This window comes from Platalea leucorodia, assembly GCF_965183815.1.
Source record: "Platalea leucorodia genome assembly, chromosome: 1".
NCBI lineage: Eukaryota > Metazoa > Chordata > Aves > Pelecaniformes > Threskiornithidae > Platalea > Platalea leucorodia.
Genome location: NC_138823.1, coordinates 116,437,915 through 116,456,482, shown reverse-complemented (window position 1 = coordinate 116,456,482; position 18,568 = coordinate 116,437,915). Strand labels below are relative to the sequence as shown.

At 42.6% G+C, this 18,568-nt stretch overlaps 1 protein-coding gene across 1 annotated transcript in view; it reads right to left on the bottom strand.

Annotated features, from left to right (window-relative positions):
* EPDR1 (ependymin related 1) overlaps nucleotides 1-17,910 on the bottom strand; it is a gene marked incomplete at both ends in the record, with an annotated part of 29,233 nt that extends 11,323 nt beyond the window's left edge. Inside the window, 2 exon segments of the mRNA XM_082311430.1 lie at nucleotides 17,533-17,778; nucleotides 17,780-17,910. Coding sequence (XP_082167556.1) covers nucleotides 17,533-17,778; nucleotides 17,780-17,910 — 377 coding nt within the window.
* Between the last annotated feature and the right edge of the window lie 658 nt (nucleotides 17,911-18,568).

The following is an 18,568-nucleotide window of genomic DNA, read 5'->3' as shown; positions in this document are numbered from 1 at the left end:
TCTCCAAAGATCTGAGTGTAGCTTATTTTCAAATAAACTTTGTGAAAGATGGAGATTCACTTCACTGGAAATAAACACAACCTGAAGTCCTGGCACTGCACTTCATTCTCCCTCCCTACCTCCAGTGTATAACCAACTTCTTCATTTCATCCAGAAGTCTTTGTGCAGGTCTTTTTCTTCTTCCTTCAGCAGCTATCAATCAAAAGTAATATTGTTTGCTGAGCGCATAAATTAGTGACTGGATTCAAATACAACATGGTTGGTGAGTTAAAAGTCCAGGTGGACCTGACTGAAAGTGGGCAAAATAAAAGAATTACAAGAAAGAGGGGAATGTATCTGTGAGAGAAAACTCATCATTAGGGACAAATGTTAATTGCTCCATGGTTATAAAGCAAACGGCAGTTTGAACACATATCCATTGAGATCTGGTGCAGTACACCGTAATGATTTAGAAAGGCAAATTCACAATTCTGGATCAATTAGGGATATCATTTACTCTGTTCTGCTTAGCCCTGATGAGGTCAGAGTGGTAATGGTGTTCCTGATTTTGGATGCCACTCTTAAGGGAACAGCTAAACAGACTGGATATAGTCCAGAGAACAGCAAGAATGGTGTGATACGTAAGAAACAGGACCTACGAAGAAACTAGGCATGTTTAGTCTACAAAAGGAAGACTGAGGTAGGACACATGATAAGCTGTCCAGTATATAAAAAGCTAAAAAAGAATACCAATTTTTCTCCATGTTACCTGAAGTTAGCATTGGAAGAAAACAGCACCACTTTCAGCATGGAGGGTTTAAATGAGATCCTCTAAAAACGTCTGTATGTGTAAGTGCTGCAGGTTTCCATGGAATCTTCTTAAGATCCAGCTTTTACAAGAACTGGTAAGAAAACCAAAGGTCAGAGACATCCCAAACACAGCTTTGCTTCTCCGGGATGGAGGAACAGGTTATATGGCAGCTCAGAGACCTTCCCAGCCTTACACGTAGGTGATTACAGAATATTGATGGCTGCTTGTCTCTTCTGGTAACAGACAAGGTTAATCAATTAGTCCTGACATTATCAGTTCTATGACTTGGATCCTTGACACTGCTACCTGCCCAAAGGTGCTGAACGACCTTCAGGGATCACTTTCTGAGACCTCTCAAAAACAATGGTGGCAACTGTGCATCCTCTCTGAGGAGTCTCAGCAGAGGGCTGAGCTTCCATCTTATTTCACATGGGGAGTCTGGGGATTTGAGGGATGGTGCCATCTCCTGCACACTGATGATCCTCAGCTCTGTTTGCTTTTACAGTTAACCCTAGTGACACCATCACATTGTTTTCAGTGCCTGAATGAGTTAAAGACAAACACTGTCTAAAATCAGGACTAGGGAGATAGGATTCAAATGATACATGTTCAGCATTCAAAGGGAATAATTAAAAGGTCAAACTATCTGTTAAAATTGCTTTTCACAAAACTGGAGTTTTTTTGGTCCTCTGTTGAGTTATTGTGCTTTTTTTTATCACAACTGTCCACTAACCCACAACTTCTCTACCTTTTGTGGGGGACTTTCAGCAGTCATCACACATATACTGCTTGCCGGAATCCTCCGAAAGCAATATCCATGATGCACCACAAGAAACTGGCAGACCTCTGTATGTTCTTAAAAATCAGCTGGACTGCAAATGCATAAATAATTAATAGATGAATATGAATTTCAAAACCTTTCTCTTTAAATTATTGAGTACTTGCTTTAGGGTACACATCGGTGTATTTGATGCAGAACCATTTCACAGATTATCTGTTAGACCATCACAGAAACAACAGTTGCTGAAGACATAGCAATCAGCTAAAGTAAGCATGGCTAAGAATACATTTCTATTTTTAAGAATGTTTATAGCCACTTTAATTGTATTAAAAACCTGACACATTTATTTTTCATTCAAGGACAGTTCTAAGAAGCAGTAGCAAGGAGGGCAAGACCTGTAAATAATATTGGTATAAATATACTGCACTGGCACAGCTGAAAGTTTTCCATTACTCAGGAAAAGGTCACTAGACCTATTGAACATGTTTAGACTACCCATGCTGCTTAAAACATGACAGAAATAGCTTTACCATTTAGCATCTGACAGAAATACAAACTGAAGTCTTTAGCAAACAGGTATGCCTACCTAATTTTGGGGTGTTTTCCTGACACAGAGCCCAGTGTCATACATACACTGCCAGGGAGCCACAGTTTTCTTTGAGCTTTTCTTTATTAATATGAACTCAGAACTTTTGTACATGTCAAAATTATTTCACTTTACCATTCCTATAATCATAACAAATATGAAAATAACTCTTGGTTTTAAAATACAAATGACTTTATTTAAAATTTACACAGTGTCTCATATTTGCATATTGTAGTTTTTTATTGTTTCTAATTGCGTTATTTTATACATTTAATGGGCAAGATGTTAAAAAATGACCAGTGATTTTGAACAGCTTCCTATTTTGGATGTTCAACATGAAGATACTTGAAAAGGGCAAATTTTCAGAGGGACAATATTCAGTATTTTCTGAAATTCAGTGTGTCAGTGCAACCATTGCAAAATCGAGGTGCCCAACATTGCTAGACACCTTTTTTTCTATACAAAGACTGCATAAGAAACTCCTGAATTCTCTCCCCAGAGCAGTGCATCAGCAAAGGCACTTTTCTGCCCATCAGATTTTCTCTCCCATCTCTCATGTTTCCCCTGGCTGTCAAGAGACAATTGTTCTTCCCACATCGTAACAGCAGATCCTCATGTAACTGCTGCTGTTTACAATTTCCATCTACCAGCTATGTAATTAGAGATAAATCTGGCTGTATAACTCCTCCAAAATTATACATTAACCTGATCCAAAGCCCTGTGAAAGCAGCCAGGAAAGTTTCACTGATTTTTACAGATGTTAGATCAGGTGTTTATTAGCCATTCCATTTAGAAGAAAAAAGAAGCTGAAAAATGATTAAAACCTAACACAACTATCAACTTATCTCAAATGGGCAATCTGAGGAGATGCTGGAAGGCAAATATAACATGTTCTATGTACTCTCAATTCCCCAAAATGTATTTCCACAAGTTTAAGCTGTCTTTGAATATTCTGGCTTTCATCATATTTCTAGTTCTCTTCTTTATAGTGTTCTGGACTTTGCTTTTAGGCAAAGTAATTAATATCTTTATATCCTTAACTACAGACACTTAAATTATTTGAAACATCTTTTTGTCATAAAAACCCCTCTTTGGGGCCTTTTTTATGTAATCATTTGCTACAGTTAACTTCACAAAAGTCCTACAACTCTGAGAGTATGAAAACTCAGAAAAATGAATTCACTTATGGGAAATCTTTGCAGCATTTTCATTCATCCATTTGTTTTCTGGTCTGCTGTATCTCTCAGGGTACTTGCTCTCCCAGGTTCTCTGCATTGCCTTAACCCTGTAGTTCGACTCATTCAGGGAATAGGAAAGCGATTTCTGAGGGAGGGAGCTGGTAAGGAGCAAAAATCGTAGAGGAAACTCACTCTGGCCAAGGTGGTGATTCGGTTGCTGCTCACCTCTTCTTACAAAAAGCATCTGGGTGGAGGTATGCCCAAAGCCCTGAGCATGTCCTAAGAGGAGTCCTCTGCGATATGTCATTTTTCTCACCCTGGAAATCCTCCCTATTCTTAAAGCTTCACAGGGCAGCAAGCAAAGGCTATTTTATATCACTCTGGTTACGACAACACGGTCCACCTCCACCAGCAAACTGCTTATCAACACGGCCATGCCTTGAGCAGGAGGCTCTCTGGCCAGAGACATGCTGCTGTGCTCCTGCAGGTCCCCTTCCCGACAGTGTCCCCAGTGGTGCAGGTCAGACCTTCCCAGCAGAGCCAGCCACCCTCCATCAGGATCAGGATCAGTATGCTTGCTGCTGAAGAGGAACAGAGGACAGAAAAGGCTTTCTGTGCCAATGAAGAAGCCCCATGTTGTCACTGCCTGCCCCAGCCCTCTACACAGCAAGTGTATCTCAAAGGCATAGTAGCCAGAGGCTGCTATGATCAGCTTTCACAAAGCTTAACTTCTACATATGCTGCTTCAGTATAAAGAGTTTGAGCTAATGATTTAAGTAGATTTTTGTCTTTATACTTAATCCTTGTTCATACACTATACTAATTTCCTATCAAACATCATATGCATATTGTAATGATGAGATATTCTCCCTCTTTTCATAATATTTTAAACAACATTTGCAAAAGTACAAAAATGATCTATGCATTTTTACAGCCTGAAACTGCATTCAAAGATTTGGTGGTGGGGATGAATTATGAAGACCAGACTGATTATAAATGGGTATATAGCAATTGAAAACAGCAGATAATTCATTAGGCCAACATGGAGGAGAACACTGGATATTTAAAGAACTGCCATGGTTAAAAAAAAAAAATAATCCAAAGGACATTGAACACATTGAACAATGTTTATAGTTACTATTGCTACAGTATATAAGCATCTCAGTTACAATACATATCCTGCAGAGACATAACACAAGCTTTGTAAGTGAATTTTTCCATTCTTTCAGGGGAAGGAAATCCAGAGAACCAAACTGTGTTTCAGGCTTGTGCTAGACTTCCAAAACGCAGTAAGAGAGGGGATCCCACTTGACCCACCGTGGATCCCTTTATCGGGCTCCAACTAAGCAGTTGTCGTACCTACATTTGGCAGTGCCTCAAACAGCTTGTGCCTCCATGCCAGCTTGTACGTCACTTTGACCTGGCTTGATTATATTGGCACAACTGATGTGACAGAATGGATATCCTGAATGTATCTGAATTATACCCAATTCTGCCTCCATCTCTGATGGCCAACTGTTTTCTATGTCAGAAGACTAGATTACTTACTTACATTAAGGATTTAGGAACTTAAAACAACCTGCCTATAAGGTATGTATGTTGTGAGATCACCTACTCTTAAAGGCAATGTAACTAACCAAAAATTAAGATAAATATGTCAATAAACAAAGAATACTTGTAAACATATTGAGAATCAATATCTACATGTTTACATTTGGTTTTGGAGACAGGCAGCCCAGAAGAGCAGTTAAAAAAATAGCAAGTCTTTCATCTTCTGCTATGTTGAGACAGTTAGATGGTCCCTTACATTTTCACTCTTCAGTAACAAGGGGATAAATAAAACACAAAGGGTGTCTCCACTCACACATCCTTATCTCCTTTTACTCTCCCTATTTATTTTTCCCCTCTATAAAAAAGTACAGGAGACGCCACACGTTCACACTTTATCAAGCATATTATCCAAATTCGTCCCTTTCATTCTCTTCTGGGATAGGGAGGGTAACAAACTACTCTGACTTTGAGAATCCATGTGTTTTGTGCACAGGTATTTAAAATGACACAATCAGGTGTTCCAGTCCCCAGATGCCACCACAGATAAGAAAAAAGAAATTTGTTTCTTCTACAGAATACGCAGGCCAACAAATCTGGATATAATTAAAGTGATACATTAATTTGGGAACTAATTGTAGCAAGAATTCCTCATCCTGTATGGAACTCTACTTTCCAAATAATAAACATCCTCTGGGAATTACCATAACTACATAGCATGAGTAAACTTTCCAGTGCTGGCTGCCTAAAAGTATGGCAGAATCATAAGTTTCCTGGCAAGAAAAGTATCTGAATATGATAAAACCACAGTTGCAAATGGTATTAGGAGATACTGAAAGAATGAAAAATGAGATCTTTCTTTGCTGCGTTCACTGCATTGACTCTGTGCCCCATATGAGTGTTTAAAAGCCTTTAGAACTGCCATGCACAAAACTGCCCTTGGAGAACTTTGGGGAAAATCTGGCCATTCCCCCTCAGAAACATTAATTTCTGAAACAACAGGTATCCATACAAACAGCAGGTTTCCATGCAGACAGACTACTTAAGAAGAAATTCCCAGCTGTTCAGGAGCTAAACACTATACAGGTCTCACAGCAGCTTTCCCGTGTAGGGTTTCACCAAAATAAATGGCAAATGCCAAGCACACCACACTTTCAGGAACAGTCTTATCTACTGAGCCATCTAATTTTCAGACAAAGCAGCAACCTCACCATGAATTCCCACAGTGAACTGACAGGAGGACAGCAGATAAGGCTTGCTAAGTATGAAAGTACTGGAACTGACAGAGAAACAGATGGGCAACATCAGAGACTGAAACCTCGGTGGAAAGTCTTGTAAGTGGTTCTCTTCGTTGCTATCTTACACCATTTTTTCTCTGCAACTGGTCCCAAGCTCAGAATAAGAACAGAGCAGAACAAAGGCAGAGGTTCTTTATTCTGCTAGTAAGTGGTACCATCCTGTGGAGGTGTTTTGGGGGGCTTTTTTTCTCACCTCAATAAAGCCTTAAGAAAAAGTAGGTTAGGTCTTAAAAAAAAAAAATCTATTAGAAAACAGTTTGTTCCCAATAGACAACCTGGGATATTAGTTACAGATGTTATAAAACTTTTCCTGCTTTACTGCTAACTCCAGTAAAGCAGTTGACGGTGTGTTTTGAACATGCACTCGAAAATATGAAATAATATTTGGCAATAGCTATAAAGGAGAAGATTCTGAAGAGCACGTTACTGCACAAGAAGTCAATCAACAAGGGTCAGTGAAGCCATTTTTGGAATGAATTACTTGTGAACTATTCAACTGACCAAAAGGTAAATATGCAGAGCGTTATTACAATGTTATTTTTTAAATGGAGTAAAGAAACAAGGTTCATCATAAGTAACCTTAATATGGGATGTTGCAATACATGTGGTAATTTTGGTCTTCTGCATTTTTTTGCTATCATCAGTCACAATATCACATTTCATTATGAACTGTCCTCAGGATAAATAATACATGTTGAAAATAAGATATCCAGTAAGTATGCAACATTACCTTCCATTTGAGAAGGGCAAATGAGTTTAATGAACTTAAGGATAAGCCACTTCTTGGGTATTTCATATTAAAAGACAATTTCAACTGCAATGAAGAGATTGCTTTTGTTTATAATTCAGGGAGGAGCTAGACCAAAACAGTTTCAGCCTTCTAAGATCCAAAAGAAGGCAGCAATTGAGATTTTTATGACTCTTCCAGAATTCTACAAACCTTATGTGCTTTTGTACCTGTAGTTTTTAGATGGCTCTTCGGGGACATTTGGGTTGAATCACACAGTTATGCAGTTCTACACATATTTCTATTAAGTTTTGAAATGTTCTTTTTTATTTACGAAAAAATGCAGTCAGAGCTCCAGATTTAGAATAATTTGGTACCTATTAATGACATCTGATAATCCAAATCTTCTTAACTGCCAAAATCTTACATCTTTTTTTTTTTTTGTCAGACAAGAAATTAATAACGTCCCAAGATCACTCAGCTCTGCGTTGTTTTATATGCAAAAGAAATAAGCTATACACATGCAGTGTGGTATCTGCACATATTACCAGTGACTGTTCCATTACTCTTCCAATATGGCAGTGCATATCACTGTCCCTCATCCACAGGGGTGATTGATTGGGGTAATTTCCAACCTATGCACCCAGTCCCTTCTGCTCCTCCGGCATGGATACAGGGGCAGCAACACAGGGGGATCCAAGTGCCAGCCAATTATTAAAGCAACAAGGAGCTATTCAGTGGGGAAAGGCAGAAGGCTGGATGGAAGTTCCCTCTGTGCTGGATTTGGCCCACAAAATATAGTCTGGATGATGACAGAATGAAAGGGTAAATTTAATAAGGAATGAAAGGGATAAAATAGGCTTTCATGGAATGAATAGCTAAGTAGATCCCGAGACATGCAAAATCTTAATAGCCAAAGACTGAAAAATTGTAAACACTACCGTGTGAGCACTGTACATGAAGAAAAGTGCCTGCCAAATTCATGTTCTGATGCCAGAAATTCTGAAAATCATGAAAATCTGAAAAAGTAAAAATATGGTCATTGCTAAGTTATGGGAACAGCCCTACTGACTGTAGGAATGTTGCTAATAAAATTCTCAGAGCAAAAGCAAGAATTGCAAAAATTAGTGTCACCTTATTCACTTCTTCTGGTACAAGGGAAGCATCTTTTAATAATCAAGTGGGATATAAAGCCAAATGTGTGCACATAACTTTCAAAAGAATGATTAAATTGATTCTCAAATAAATGTCAAGGATCTATATTTACAAAAGATAAAAAAAAAAGTACAAGTTCAGATGAAAACAAGTCATTCTTTCTTTCTTACTACCACCTGTTATAAATTAGGTTTTGGACAAAGACAGTTATGCTGCTGTTGGAAACCCCTAATTTACTCCTGGGTATGAAAGTATAAAAGGTACCAACTCCGGAAATTAATATGCAACTGAAAACAAGGAGTGTCTCACATGTTGAGCCTTCCGTACTTTCACGCATGGGAACAAACTCTTGGCAGAAAATCCCGTCCTTGACCTGTGACTCTCAGGTATCACAGAGTAACCATGATATAGGCAAAAAGCCATCCTCCAGAGCCTTGGGAGGACACACAGTTTCCCTGTGGAATCTAAGATCTCTTGTCAACATACATGTATCTCCCCCAGGGCAATAAAAGTGAGGCAGTAAACAAAAACAGCTGAAAGAAACAGGTCTGCTTGGCAGAGATGAGGAGAAGTTTCACTGGGCAGTGGTACCTTCAGGTTATGCAATGCCATGCCGGGCATAATGCTCCTTATTCTAGAAGAGCCAAAATATTGCACAAGGTGGCCCTGTTATACCCAGACATCACCCCCTCCCCAGCACACCAGACACTATACCATGCCTTAAAAACACTTTGGAGGAGAAAATAATTTCCCCTTTGAGTTAAGAAGAGCAACAGGTAAAAATACTTTGAGAGAGAGAACTTGGTGTGTTGCTGAGCGTGCAATTCCTTGCAAATCTACAGGGAAGACGAAGCTGAAGGCCTTCTGAAGATAGGGATGCAGCTGGCCAATGTGAGGGTCAGGAATTGGGCTGCTGCTGCTGCAGCTACACAGATCCACAGCCCGAAAGTCACTGGCCGGATGGCCACAAGTCCGTTTCTCCAGCAAGCAGCCCTAGTATGACAGGCATGGGAAAAGACTCTTTCCTCCAGTCCCTGCACAGATCTGATGCCTAAATTGTGGCTTAAAAAGAAAACCCTGTCCTATTTTCTACTGTGTTCATCCCTGAATTGTCAACAGTCCATTTCTAAGACTGCATCAGTTTCTAATCTTACACATTTACTTACATGCCTCATTCCTCCTCTTACCTCTTCACAACACCTGGCCACTGTAGCAAGCATTCTTCTTTCCCAACACTCCTGTAAATTTCACCTTCTCCCATGTTATGTGACAGAGAAGTCCATTTATTCTGTTTCTGAGTAACTCAGTATTATTTGCTATGCTACTGTCCTTTCCTGGATTGAAACATCTAATCACGTCAAGTTTAGCCATCAGTTTATAGCAAAATGGAGAGGATGGAAGGATACTAGAACTCTACCTTTCAATTACATCAGCTAATGACCTGGCATACAGATAAAGGCATAAATTTGTACCATTTCACTGACTTCACTTGTCTATGAAAACGTCACCCAGTTGAAAACTTGTCCCACCCAGTTAATCGATGGACAAGCCTGTTCATATGCAAACCAAATCAGTTCTCAGATGGAGGAGACAACTTTCAGAGCAAGATGATGTCTGACAGGAAAAAGCACAAGAAGAGCACCCTCTGAACTACAAAATAATAAACTTGTAACATACATAAACTCTCTTGTCACATGAATAAATCAATAGTGATATTAACCAATAAATGGCAGTAGCACAAAAATTAAGTACGTTAGTGAAAAAATGGACTGCAAAATGGACTGCAGGAAAGGTTAAAAAAAAAAAAAGTCTTCTGTTCTTATAATTAAAACATCCTGCCTCCTTCCCTGAACAGTTCCTCTCCTCTAACTGGCAATCGCCTACCAAAATTCATCCTTGGAAGTGCTGGCAGAGGCAGGGTGTGGATCAGGTTCAGAGGCACAGGTTTTATCACTACATCTTTCAGTTCCACTCAGATGACACAACATTGAAAGCCGTCCACCACAGTTATACCATTGCTGTCATCAATGAGGCTAGAGGCTGAATGATGGTTTCAGTTTTGGCAGTGTGGACCAACCTCAGGAATTGAGGCCGAGTTTGAATTGGAAACAGAGAAATGTATTTCTTGTACGTACCTCCCACATATGTTACAAATGTGCATCTAACATAAAGTCCTGTGATGAGATCTTTGTGCCAAAGGCAAAATTCTCATTGACTTTGCTAAGTTTGCAGCCCTGAGTTACAAAAGTAAGCAAAAAGTAAGGGAAAAATCTTTTGCTTGTTAACCCAAACTCTTGAGCTTTTCAGTATGCTCTCAACTGTAACATATGCAGCCATCATATTCAAAACCCTTCCCCTTTTCGCATATCAAGAAAAATGCAGTTCAACTGCATATGGATGATAAACCGTGGGACTGAACAATTCAGTGAACAATTCCCCTGGTCTTAGCTCTCTCCAAATTCCAGGATGCAGTCGTACCTCCTAAATCCTGCTCCTGGGAAGATGCCACAGCTGCTCCCCAGCTGTTGGGACAATACTGGAGCATATTCCCTCACCCTGCAATGAAGGGAGACCCGGCACACACCCACCACTCAGCCCAGGGACAGCTACAGCCACAACAGAAAACTGATGGATTCGCATCGTTGGGAAGGGACTGTGCCCTAAACCACCCTATCGTGTCACGCACTGTAATTCCAGTGAACCAGACTGGGATGGGAAGATATAGGATAGGAAAGATTCTAGAGAGTTATAGCACATATACTAACTGCATGAACAGACAAATTTCTGGAGGCATTTCTGGAGGCATTTCAATAAATGCTGTCTTGAATACCTGAAATTGTTTTAAATTACTGGCCCTTTTACATTCAGGAGCCCTGGATCCTTAACTTAAACAGATTACAACTGAAGGACTAATCCATCAACTGGTAAAGTGTCCTTTGGATGCTTTTATCCCTCAGATTTCTCTGAAAGCAATGCACAGTCATTTTTTTCTCAGCTCACAGCAGTGCAAGATCAGCCCTACATTAGAAGATTATGGTTTATCCTTCAGAGGAGATGATAGTTTTTCAGACAAATGGCATTTGGTCCTGTGAGAATAGGTGTGATGTTGCCAGTTGTGCCATCTGAATTACACCAGGCCTCAAGCTGAATGGAGCCCAAATTAAGACCATGAATATAAAGATTTCTTTCATTGTGTTTGTTTAGCTGTGCAGTCACGTCACCATCGACTGTGTGCGTGCTGTCTGTGAGCACAGAACAAATTATGAACTTGAATCTCTCTCTCTATTCATCTCCACTCTAAGTCTCTACCAAAAAAAAAAAAAAAAAAAGTAAAAAAATCCCTGAATAAAAATGACAGTGAAAACACTGGTCTTGTGAAAACACTGGTCCACTGATCTGAGTTACAGATCTGTAGGCATATTATATCTTCAGTGCAGTCCTGGTTTTGCTTTAAGTTTTTACCATAATATCCAATAGTACAAAACGAGCCATTAAGTTTCTATGCAAACACACAAAGAGTTCAAATAGACAAAGAAGAGATGGTAAGAGGGAAGAAGTATTCCCCTAACTTTAAGGGGTTCAGACAGATAAAAGGCTTAAGCCAATATCCACTAGTATCAACAGCAATATGGTGCCAGTGGCTATCATTCAACAATGTTTTTTAGAAAAACAAAACTTCTTGATGAGAACCTCTATTTTTTTTAAGAACACCCAGTCAACAATATCTATAACTGATGTGATAGTAATGACCCCATTGAGTGTCTGACAGCAGTTTCTAAGCACACCAACCAGCACTCCAGCAAATTATCAATTTGGGGTCACTGGACACTGCTTATCTACACTTTCTCTCCAGCTTTAAAGGGTTTTCTCAATCCTGTTCTTTCAAACTGAAGAGCCAGTTTATTTTTTGCAGTTTGGGTGGGTGCTGTGTTTTGGTAGCGTATAAAATGGCTCCAGAGTACTTAGCATAAAAAAGGGGGTTGAGAACACTACACTAAACAGAATATGGCATCTCAAAGCAATGGATCTGCTTTATTCATATTCATTTATCTTTTTTTTTTTTTTTTTTTCCCCCACAACAAAGACGCTGCTGTCCAAGGAAGTTATCAAAAGCATAAAACACAAGACAGCAAAAGCATTGCTAAACCAACAGTTCCCAGCTTCCTCTGATAAAGTCCATTTGTGTGTTAGTGCCGCAGCTCGATGGCTGAAGACTTTCAACCACCTCCCCTGAGCAATGTTTTCATCTCTTCCCACCCAGCCCACCTGTAACAATGAAGGCAATTAGCTTCACTGCCTCCCTGAACTGTATAGCCTGGCTGACCTCCAACACAATCAAGAACTTGGAAAAGGAAATGGCTGTTGCCTCTTGTAGGTAGAAACAAACAGAATGAACAGTACAGGTGAGACGAGATGCTCCTCCATGCAGCCCTCATGGACCACAGCTCTCTCCTTGTACAGTGCTCTTCTCCAAGGAACCAGCCGCTTTGGCAGAGAGCATCGCTGACAGACTCTGTAAACTGACTCGTAAATCAGCTTATGATGGAAATGCAAAAGTTGAGGCTTGTACAGCCAACCCTCCATACCCCAACAGTACACAACTCTCACTAGAACAACTGCTGCGTGCTTCAGGCTATTGCCTAGCATCTGACTGCCAGCCCACATCCACCACAGCAGCTTTCCAGTGCCCCCTTTCCAAACGCACAGTTGTTACCAGCAGCAGACACCTGAAAGAAACTGGTTCCTATGGGAGGAAAGTAAATGCAGAAGGTTTGAGTACCTTCCCTTAGTTCTTATTCTCAAAAGTGACTTATATACACAGCAGCTTATGAAGCATTTTAGATCCCAAGAATTCACGTTGGATTTAGGGAAACTGCTGAAAATTCAATTCTATGTTTCACTGCAAATTAAGGGTCTCAGAAGTTTGCATACTCTACATCATCTTAAAAAATGGGGCTTGGGTTCCCAAGTAACTTGGCCAATTCTGAAAATTTTACCCATGACCATCATTCATTCCCCTAAACATTAAGCTGCAGAAACCACTCCCAAAACCAAGTCTGGGAAACAAATTTGCAGTCGCTCAGGGTAGCTCAATACTTAGCCTGTTGAGTCACCATAATGACCACAGAACGGATGCATTATATGATTTTAATAGGTCAGACACTGCTGTTTTTTCCTTTACGATCACACATCCTAAAACAACTAAGAAGTAGTTGAGATAAGTCAGACACGCGTGCCCACACTCTGTTTATTTTGAAAAGTCATCACCTCTTCTCCAGATGAATGCTGTTATATTTGCACCTGACCGTACGCTGCTTCTCTTCAGTCAAGGACAGGGATTGACACATGCATGCAAAGAGTGTGCCAGAATAACAGATGTGTTTCTTTAAACACAGCTTTGTTGCTCCTCTATTGTACTATCAGTTTTTGTTGCCAAGTGAAGGAGTTAATCCTACCCATAACTGTGCCTGTCTTTTGCAAATTGAAACAATACAATTGAAACTAAAGAAATTACCAACACACAGTTCTGTTTTTAAATAAACACTGCTATGATATCTCCAGGTTGTTTTTCTGCTCTGCTGTCATGGTTGTTAAGACAATAACCCTAGCAGCCTCAAATACATAGGCATCCCAATGTGCTGCATGCTGTACAATGGCCCATGGAGGTTACATGGATTTTCTTCCTCCTGCTGACTTTCTTGACCACATGGAAATTTTTTTTTCTCCACACCATTGCATTTCTCATAGGATAAACTGTTACTGGGCCTCCCCTGAAAATCACTCTGTGAAAAACAGTATGGAAGATAAGGGTGAAACTCTATGAATACTGCATGTGGTAAGTAACACCCCAGCCCTCAAACACCACCTGTGTGATTTCTGCTCTGCTCACCACTTCATGCTTTTCTTCCTTCGTAACTGAACACTAATGCCTGTTGAGTGCCTTCAGCAGTGCCAGGCAGTACACTTCTTGCTCTGTTTCTCCAAGAAAATGAAAGGTGATGCAGGACATGTGAAGTTCTGGCCACAATGCAGCCACTAGGATTTTTGGTTTAGACCTTTGTAGTGCCAGGATTTCTCACCAGTTCACAGTGGTGTCATATTCAAATCTGAACCATAGATGTTACCTTAAAAATGAAACACTTTTGCCCCAACAACAAAACCATGCTGATGACTGTTACCTATTTTGTGAAGTGTCCTGAGATGGTGGCCAACAGAGGGTTGAACAAGAGCGAGGAAGGATTAACATACAGAAAGCACAAAGGGAAGTAACTCTATGTAGTAGGCAATAAAGGATTAAAAAATACGTCCCGTGTTTACACAGGTAATGTGACACAGCTCTGATTCAAGAGCTCTAGGGAACCATTTGAAGTGCTCTCCTTTCACATCATATAATAACCCTATTGGCATGAACTCTTCCAAATGTGAAACGGCACCATCTACTCAATAAAAACCTCTGTTTTCTTCTCCCTTCTCCTGGTATCAGCTGAGAGCTACACAAAACCAAAAGAGAAGACTGTCCCTGACTTCCTTGTCTATCCCTGAAATTTTGATCCTGAAGGGGAAAGAAGCAGCGGGGAAAGGCACACTGGAGAAAACATAAGATGCAGAGTGTAGCTAAGGCTGGGGCTGTAAAAGAAGCAAGCAAGCAAGTTTAGTAATGAATTCAACTGGAATAGGTTCTCCTCTAAAAAGCTCAGCCTCAGATCGCCATTGGTAGTTTTTACACTCTAAGCCGGAGTGCGGACAGTCAACAGTATGACCCAGAGAAACACACACCCAAGAAGCTGGCTGAAACAATCATCAGTGATTGCTTTAATGAACCAGCTCCACTTGGTCGTACAGCGAGCGAGGTGTGTGCTCAGGTGGCCGATGGGAAGCAGGCAGCCTTTACCAAGACAGTCACTGCATCTCAGATGCTCTTGCAATGACTGGCAAGCAAAGAAGTGATGTTAACGAAGCAGCGATGGGATATTTACCTTATGGTTACTTTTCAGGAGTTTACTTAAAACACCGGGTTGATGTAGGTATGAAAATGCCACATAGCAAATTACATGAATTTGAAACATATATCTACAATAAAAACTGAAAGTTTCAGGTTTTCCTGTGGTTACGAGCCTGCAAGCCATTCCACACAGGCAGATCTTTGTGTCCCTGATTAACCTCGGTCAACTAACTTAAACAGAGCTGTGTCTGATACGGTCCACATTTGCAAGCTTCAGAAAACACTTTGTATAAAAATTTGATTGCTGGCCAACCCTGATTGCTGCATGTAAGTTACATCTGATAGGAGCAAAATGTGTCTGTTCATGAGAATTTAGACTGAAATTTCCTTAGAGACCCGGACAGCACTGTTTTTCTTGTTGCTTTTGTAGTCACTGCCTCAGTGTAATTACCCTTTTCTTGCCAACATCAAAGTGGAGTGGGGGAGAGGTTATTTTTCAAAAGACATGATAAATCCCCTCGCCTCTGACTTCTGAAGGCTTCAGTTTATGACTCACTATGTCCACAGTGAAATGAAGTTGTGATCACAGCTCCAGACCCAATCCAACACACATTGAAATCAATGGGAGTCTTTCCGTTGACTGCAATGGAAGCTGGGTCACGCCCTTAGCAGACACTAGCTGTGCACATAACAAAACCACCCTCCAGTTTTGGATGGCAGAAAATATGGTCAGCCTGGAAACACCAGGGATCCCTGAGGTCAGAGATTGCCTACAACAAAAAGCTAATGCAGGAAAAACCAACAGAGAAATGCTTCAAGTGCACCTGTCTGCACTTTGCCTCTTTCTAGCCCTATCAGCCCAGACGAAACTGTGTCCAGAGCAAATATTTATCAAAAATGTAAAAAGAGCAGATCTTAGCAAAAGCCAAAATCTGGCCCAGAGTAGAAAATGTAGAGTAATTATTCAATCTTAAAATAAAGTTTTCAAATAAAATAAACATAAGCTTGAAGAAATGAGCTCAGTACAACTTAGAAGCTAGAAAAGACTTGCATCAGACTTTGTAGTGCAGTTTTACGTTTGTCAAACATGAAGGTCAACCTAGGACTCCTAAAAGAAGGAGAGTATGAGCACGCCCAGTGTCAGACTCTATGTTGTATGTTAGCAGACCACCAGCGAACAACTAACTAGATGTTGCCTTTAACACTCTTCATGTGGCTCCTATATGAAAGCAGTAATAAAGAAAAAAGCTAACAATGAGGGAAAAACTAAGCTTGAAAATGAAACTCATAAACCACTTTTAATAGTGTTTTGGGACTGTCAGAGACAGGACTGAGGAGGAGCATACACTCTGGAAAGATGAAAACAATGACTATGTGATGTTGGTAAGAAATTGATCACTGTCAGGAAAAAAGTCAGGAGCAAAAAGGAATATTGATCTTTCAGTAGCAGAGATCATTTAGTTGGGATGATACAGCATTTGTAGGCTGGTCTTCACCTTGGCTTATACGTCCCCAGGACTGACGCACTATTATTTGAACAATTTTTAGGTGGAAGAGGTGGAGGTAGAGGCAGACCGGCTACCCTCACACTGACAGGTATTTCTTGACATGGTGTCTGAGAGTTACTGACGCTCAGTACCCAGAAATGTCTCACTCAGGAAGGCCTCTCTGGGCTGATCATTTCTTCCACCCAGCCTGTCAGGGCCTGAGCTTGGCAGGCTGAGGAGAAAAAAAGAGGCCCTTCTTCAGTCAGCTTTTCTCTAGGCTTGTTTTTCAGCAAATTCAAGAAATGCACAATGACGCAGGGATTTTGTTGAGTTAGTAATGGGCTTAACAGACACATACTGTATAAACTAAGAACAGGGAGGTCCTCTGGGGCTGGGCAGCCTGTGCAATGTGAATAAGTACACTGTACCACAGGTAATAGATGCATCCTGACGCCCTGCACTGACTTAGCACTTGCAGGAACCGAGAATGAGCAGACAACTTGTAAAACGTGACTCAAATTGGTTAGCAAATGACTCGGCTAGAATCCCCCCCCCCCCAACATTATTCCCATGTTTGAGTGTAATCTCTTCATTGTACCTCATTATACCCGTTATACCTCACATTTTGGGCTGTATTTTTGGACTCGCTTCCCATTCCATTTAAAAAACAGAACAGCTGGGAGAGAGGAAATATCTCCGATGGTAAAAAGCTGACACTGTTGATCATAAATCTCTCACTAGAGTTATATATATATGTATGCGGAGCATGGATATAAGTCATGCCGGTGACAGGTTTTCCAGCGCCGGTTATTCCCAGCGGCTGCCCCCCGCCGCCGTGCCGGGCCGCCCCCCGCTCTCCCCCGTCTCACGCCGGGGAGGTGCCGCCCCGCAACGCCGGGGGAGACCCCCCCTCCCCGCCCCGCATCGCCCCGCACCCCGCCGGGAGGCGCCTCCGGGCTCCGCGCCGACCATCACCGCCCCGCCCGGCCCGGCCCGGCCCGGCCCGGCCCCGCCGCGGGGTCCCGCCGCGGACACCTACTTCTTGCAGGGGATGAGCGCCTTCCTCTCCTCCAGGATGCGGAGGCGCTGGTTGGGGCCGTCGTAGGAGACGGCGGCCCGGGTGTTGCGGCCCGTGCCGTGCTCGTAGGACACGGTGCGCCCTTCCCACTGCCGCGGCGCCTGGCACGGCTCGGCCCCCGCCGCCGCCGCCGCCCCGCCGCCCCGCAGCAGGAGGCCGCCCAGCAGCAGCAGCCGCAGCAGCAGCCCGAGCCCCGGCCCCGGCCCCGCCGCCGCCGCCCGCGCCATGCTCCGCGCCCCGCTCCGCGCACGGCCGCCCCGCACGGCGCGCAGGCAAGCGGGCGGGCTGGCGGGCAGGCCTGCGCCGGGGGGCGGGGGCGGCCCGCCTCCAAACCCGCATCACCTCAGCGGGGAGAGGAGGTTTCTGCTCGAGCTGCCGCATGCAAGCGGGATGGGAGAGCGGGAGGCGGTGGGGCGACAGGCGACGGGGACACTCGCCCCCCCATCACCCCCTCCTTGCACCCGGGGTGGCCGGGAGGGTTTGCTTGCCCTGGCTGTGCCCGCCAGGGGCGATGCCAGAGGGGCACCTGCAAGGCCCAAGCCTTGGGGTACTTCTGGGCACTCTGTGTGGGCTTTGGGAGCGAGGGGATACACGAACAGGACGGGGACCTCCTGGGTGAAGCTGCTGTAATGTTGCTGCCGAGGGAGGAATCTATTTTTTCCTTGCCAGTGGCTCCCCACAGAAAATATCACCAAGCACATGCATACCTTCATCTCCCACTGCCCTCTCGGGTTTCTCAGCCGTTGTTTACTGCCTGCTCTGGATCAAAGGGACGGGGGAAGCCTCTGCCCCACAGATCCTCTGCGGCACCCAGGCCCGAGCCCTGCCGATTCACGAGGGGAAGCCCTGGTGGCACCACGGTACCTGGCCAGGGCAGGCTCAGGAGCTGCTCACTCTGAGCCACGCTGGGGCTTTCCCGGGCCACTGCGATAACCTGGCGGTGAGTTAATCTTGTTTTCTCAACGAGTCCCTCAAAGACTGGGGTGCGGCATTTGCC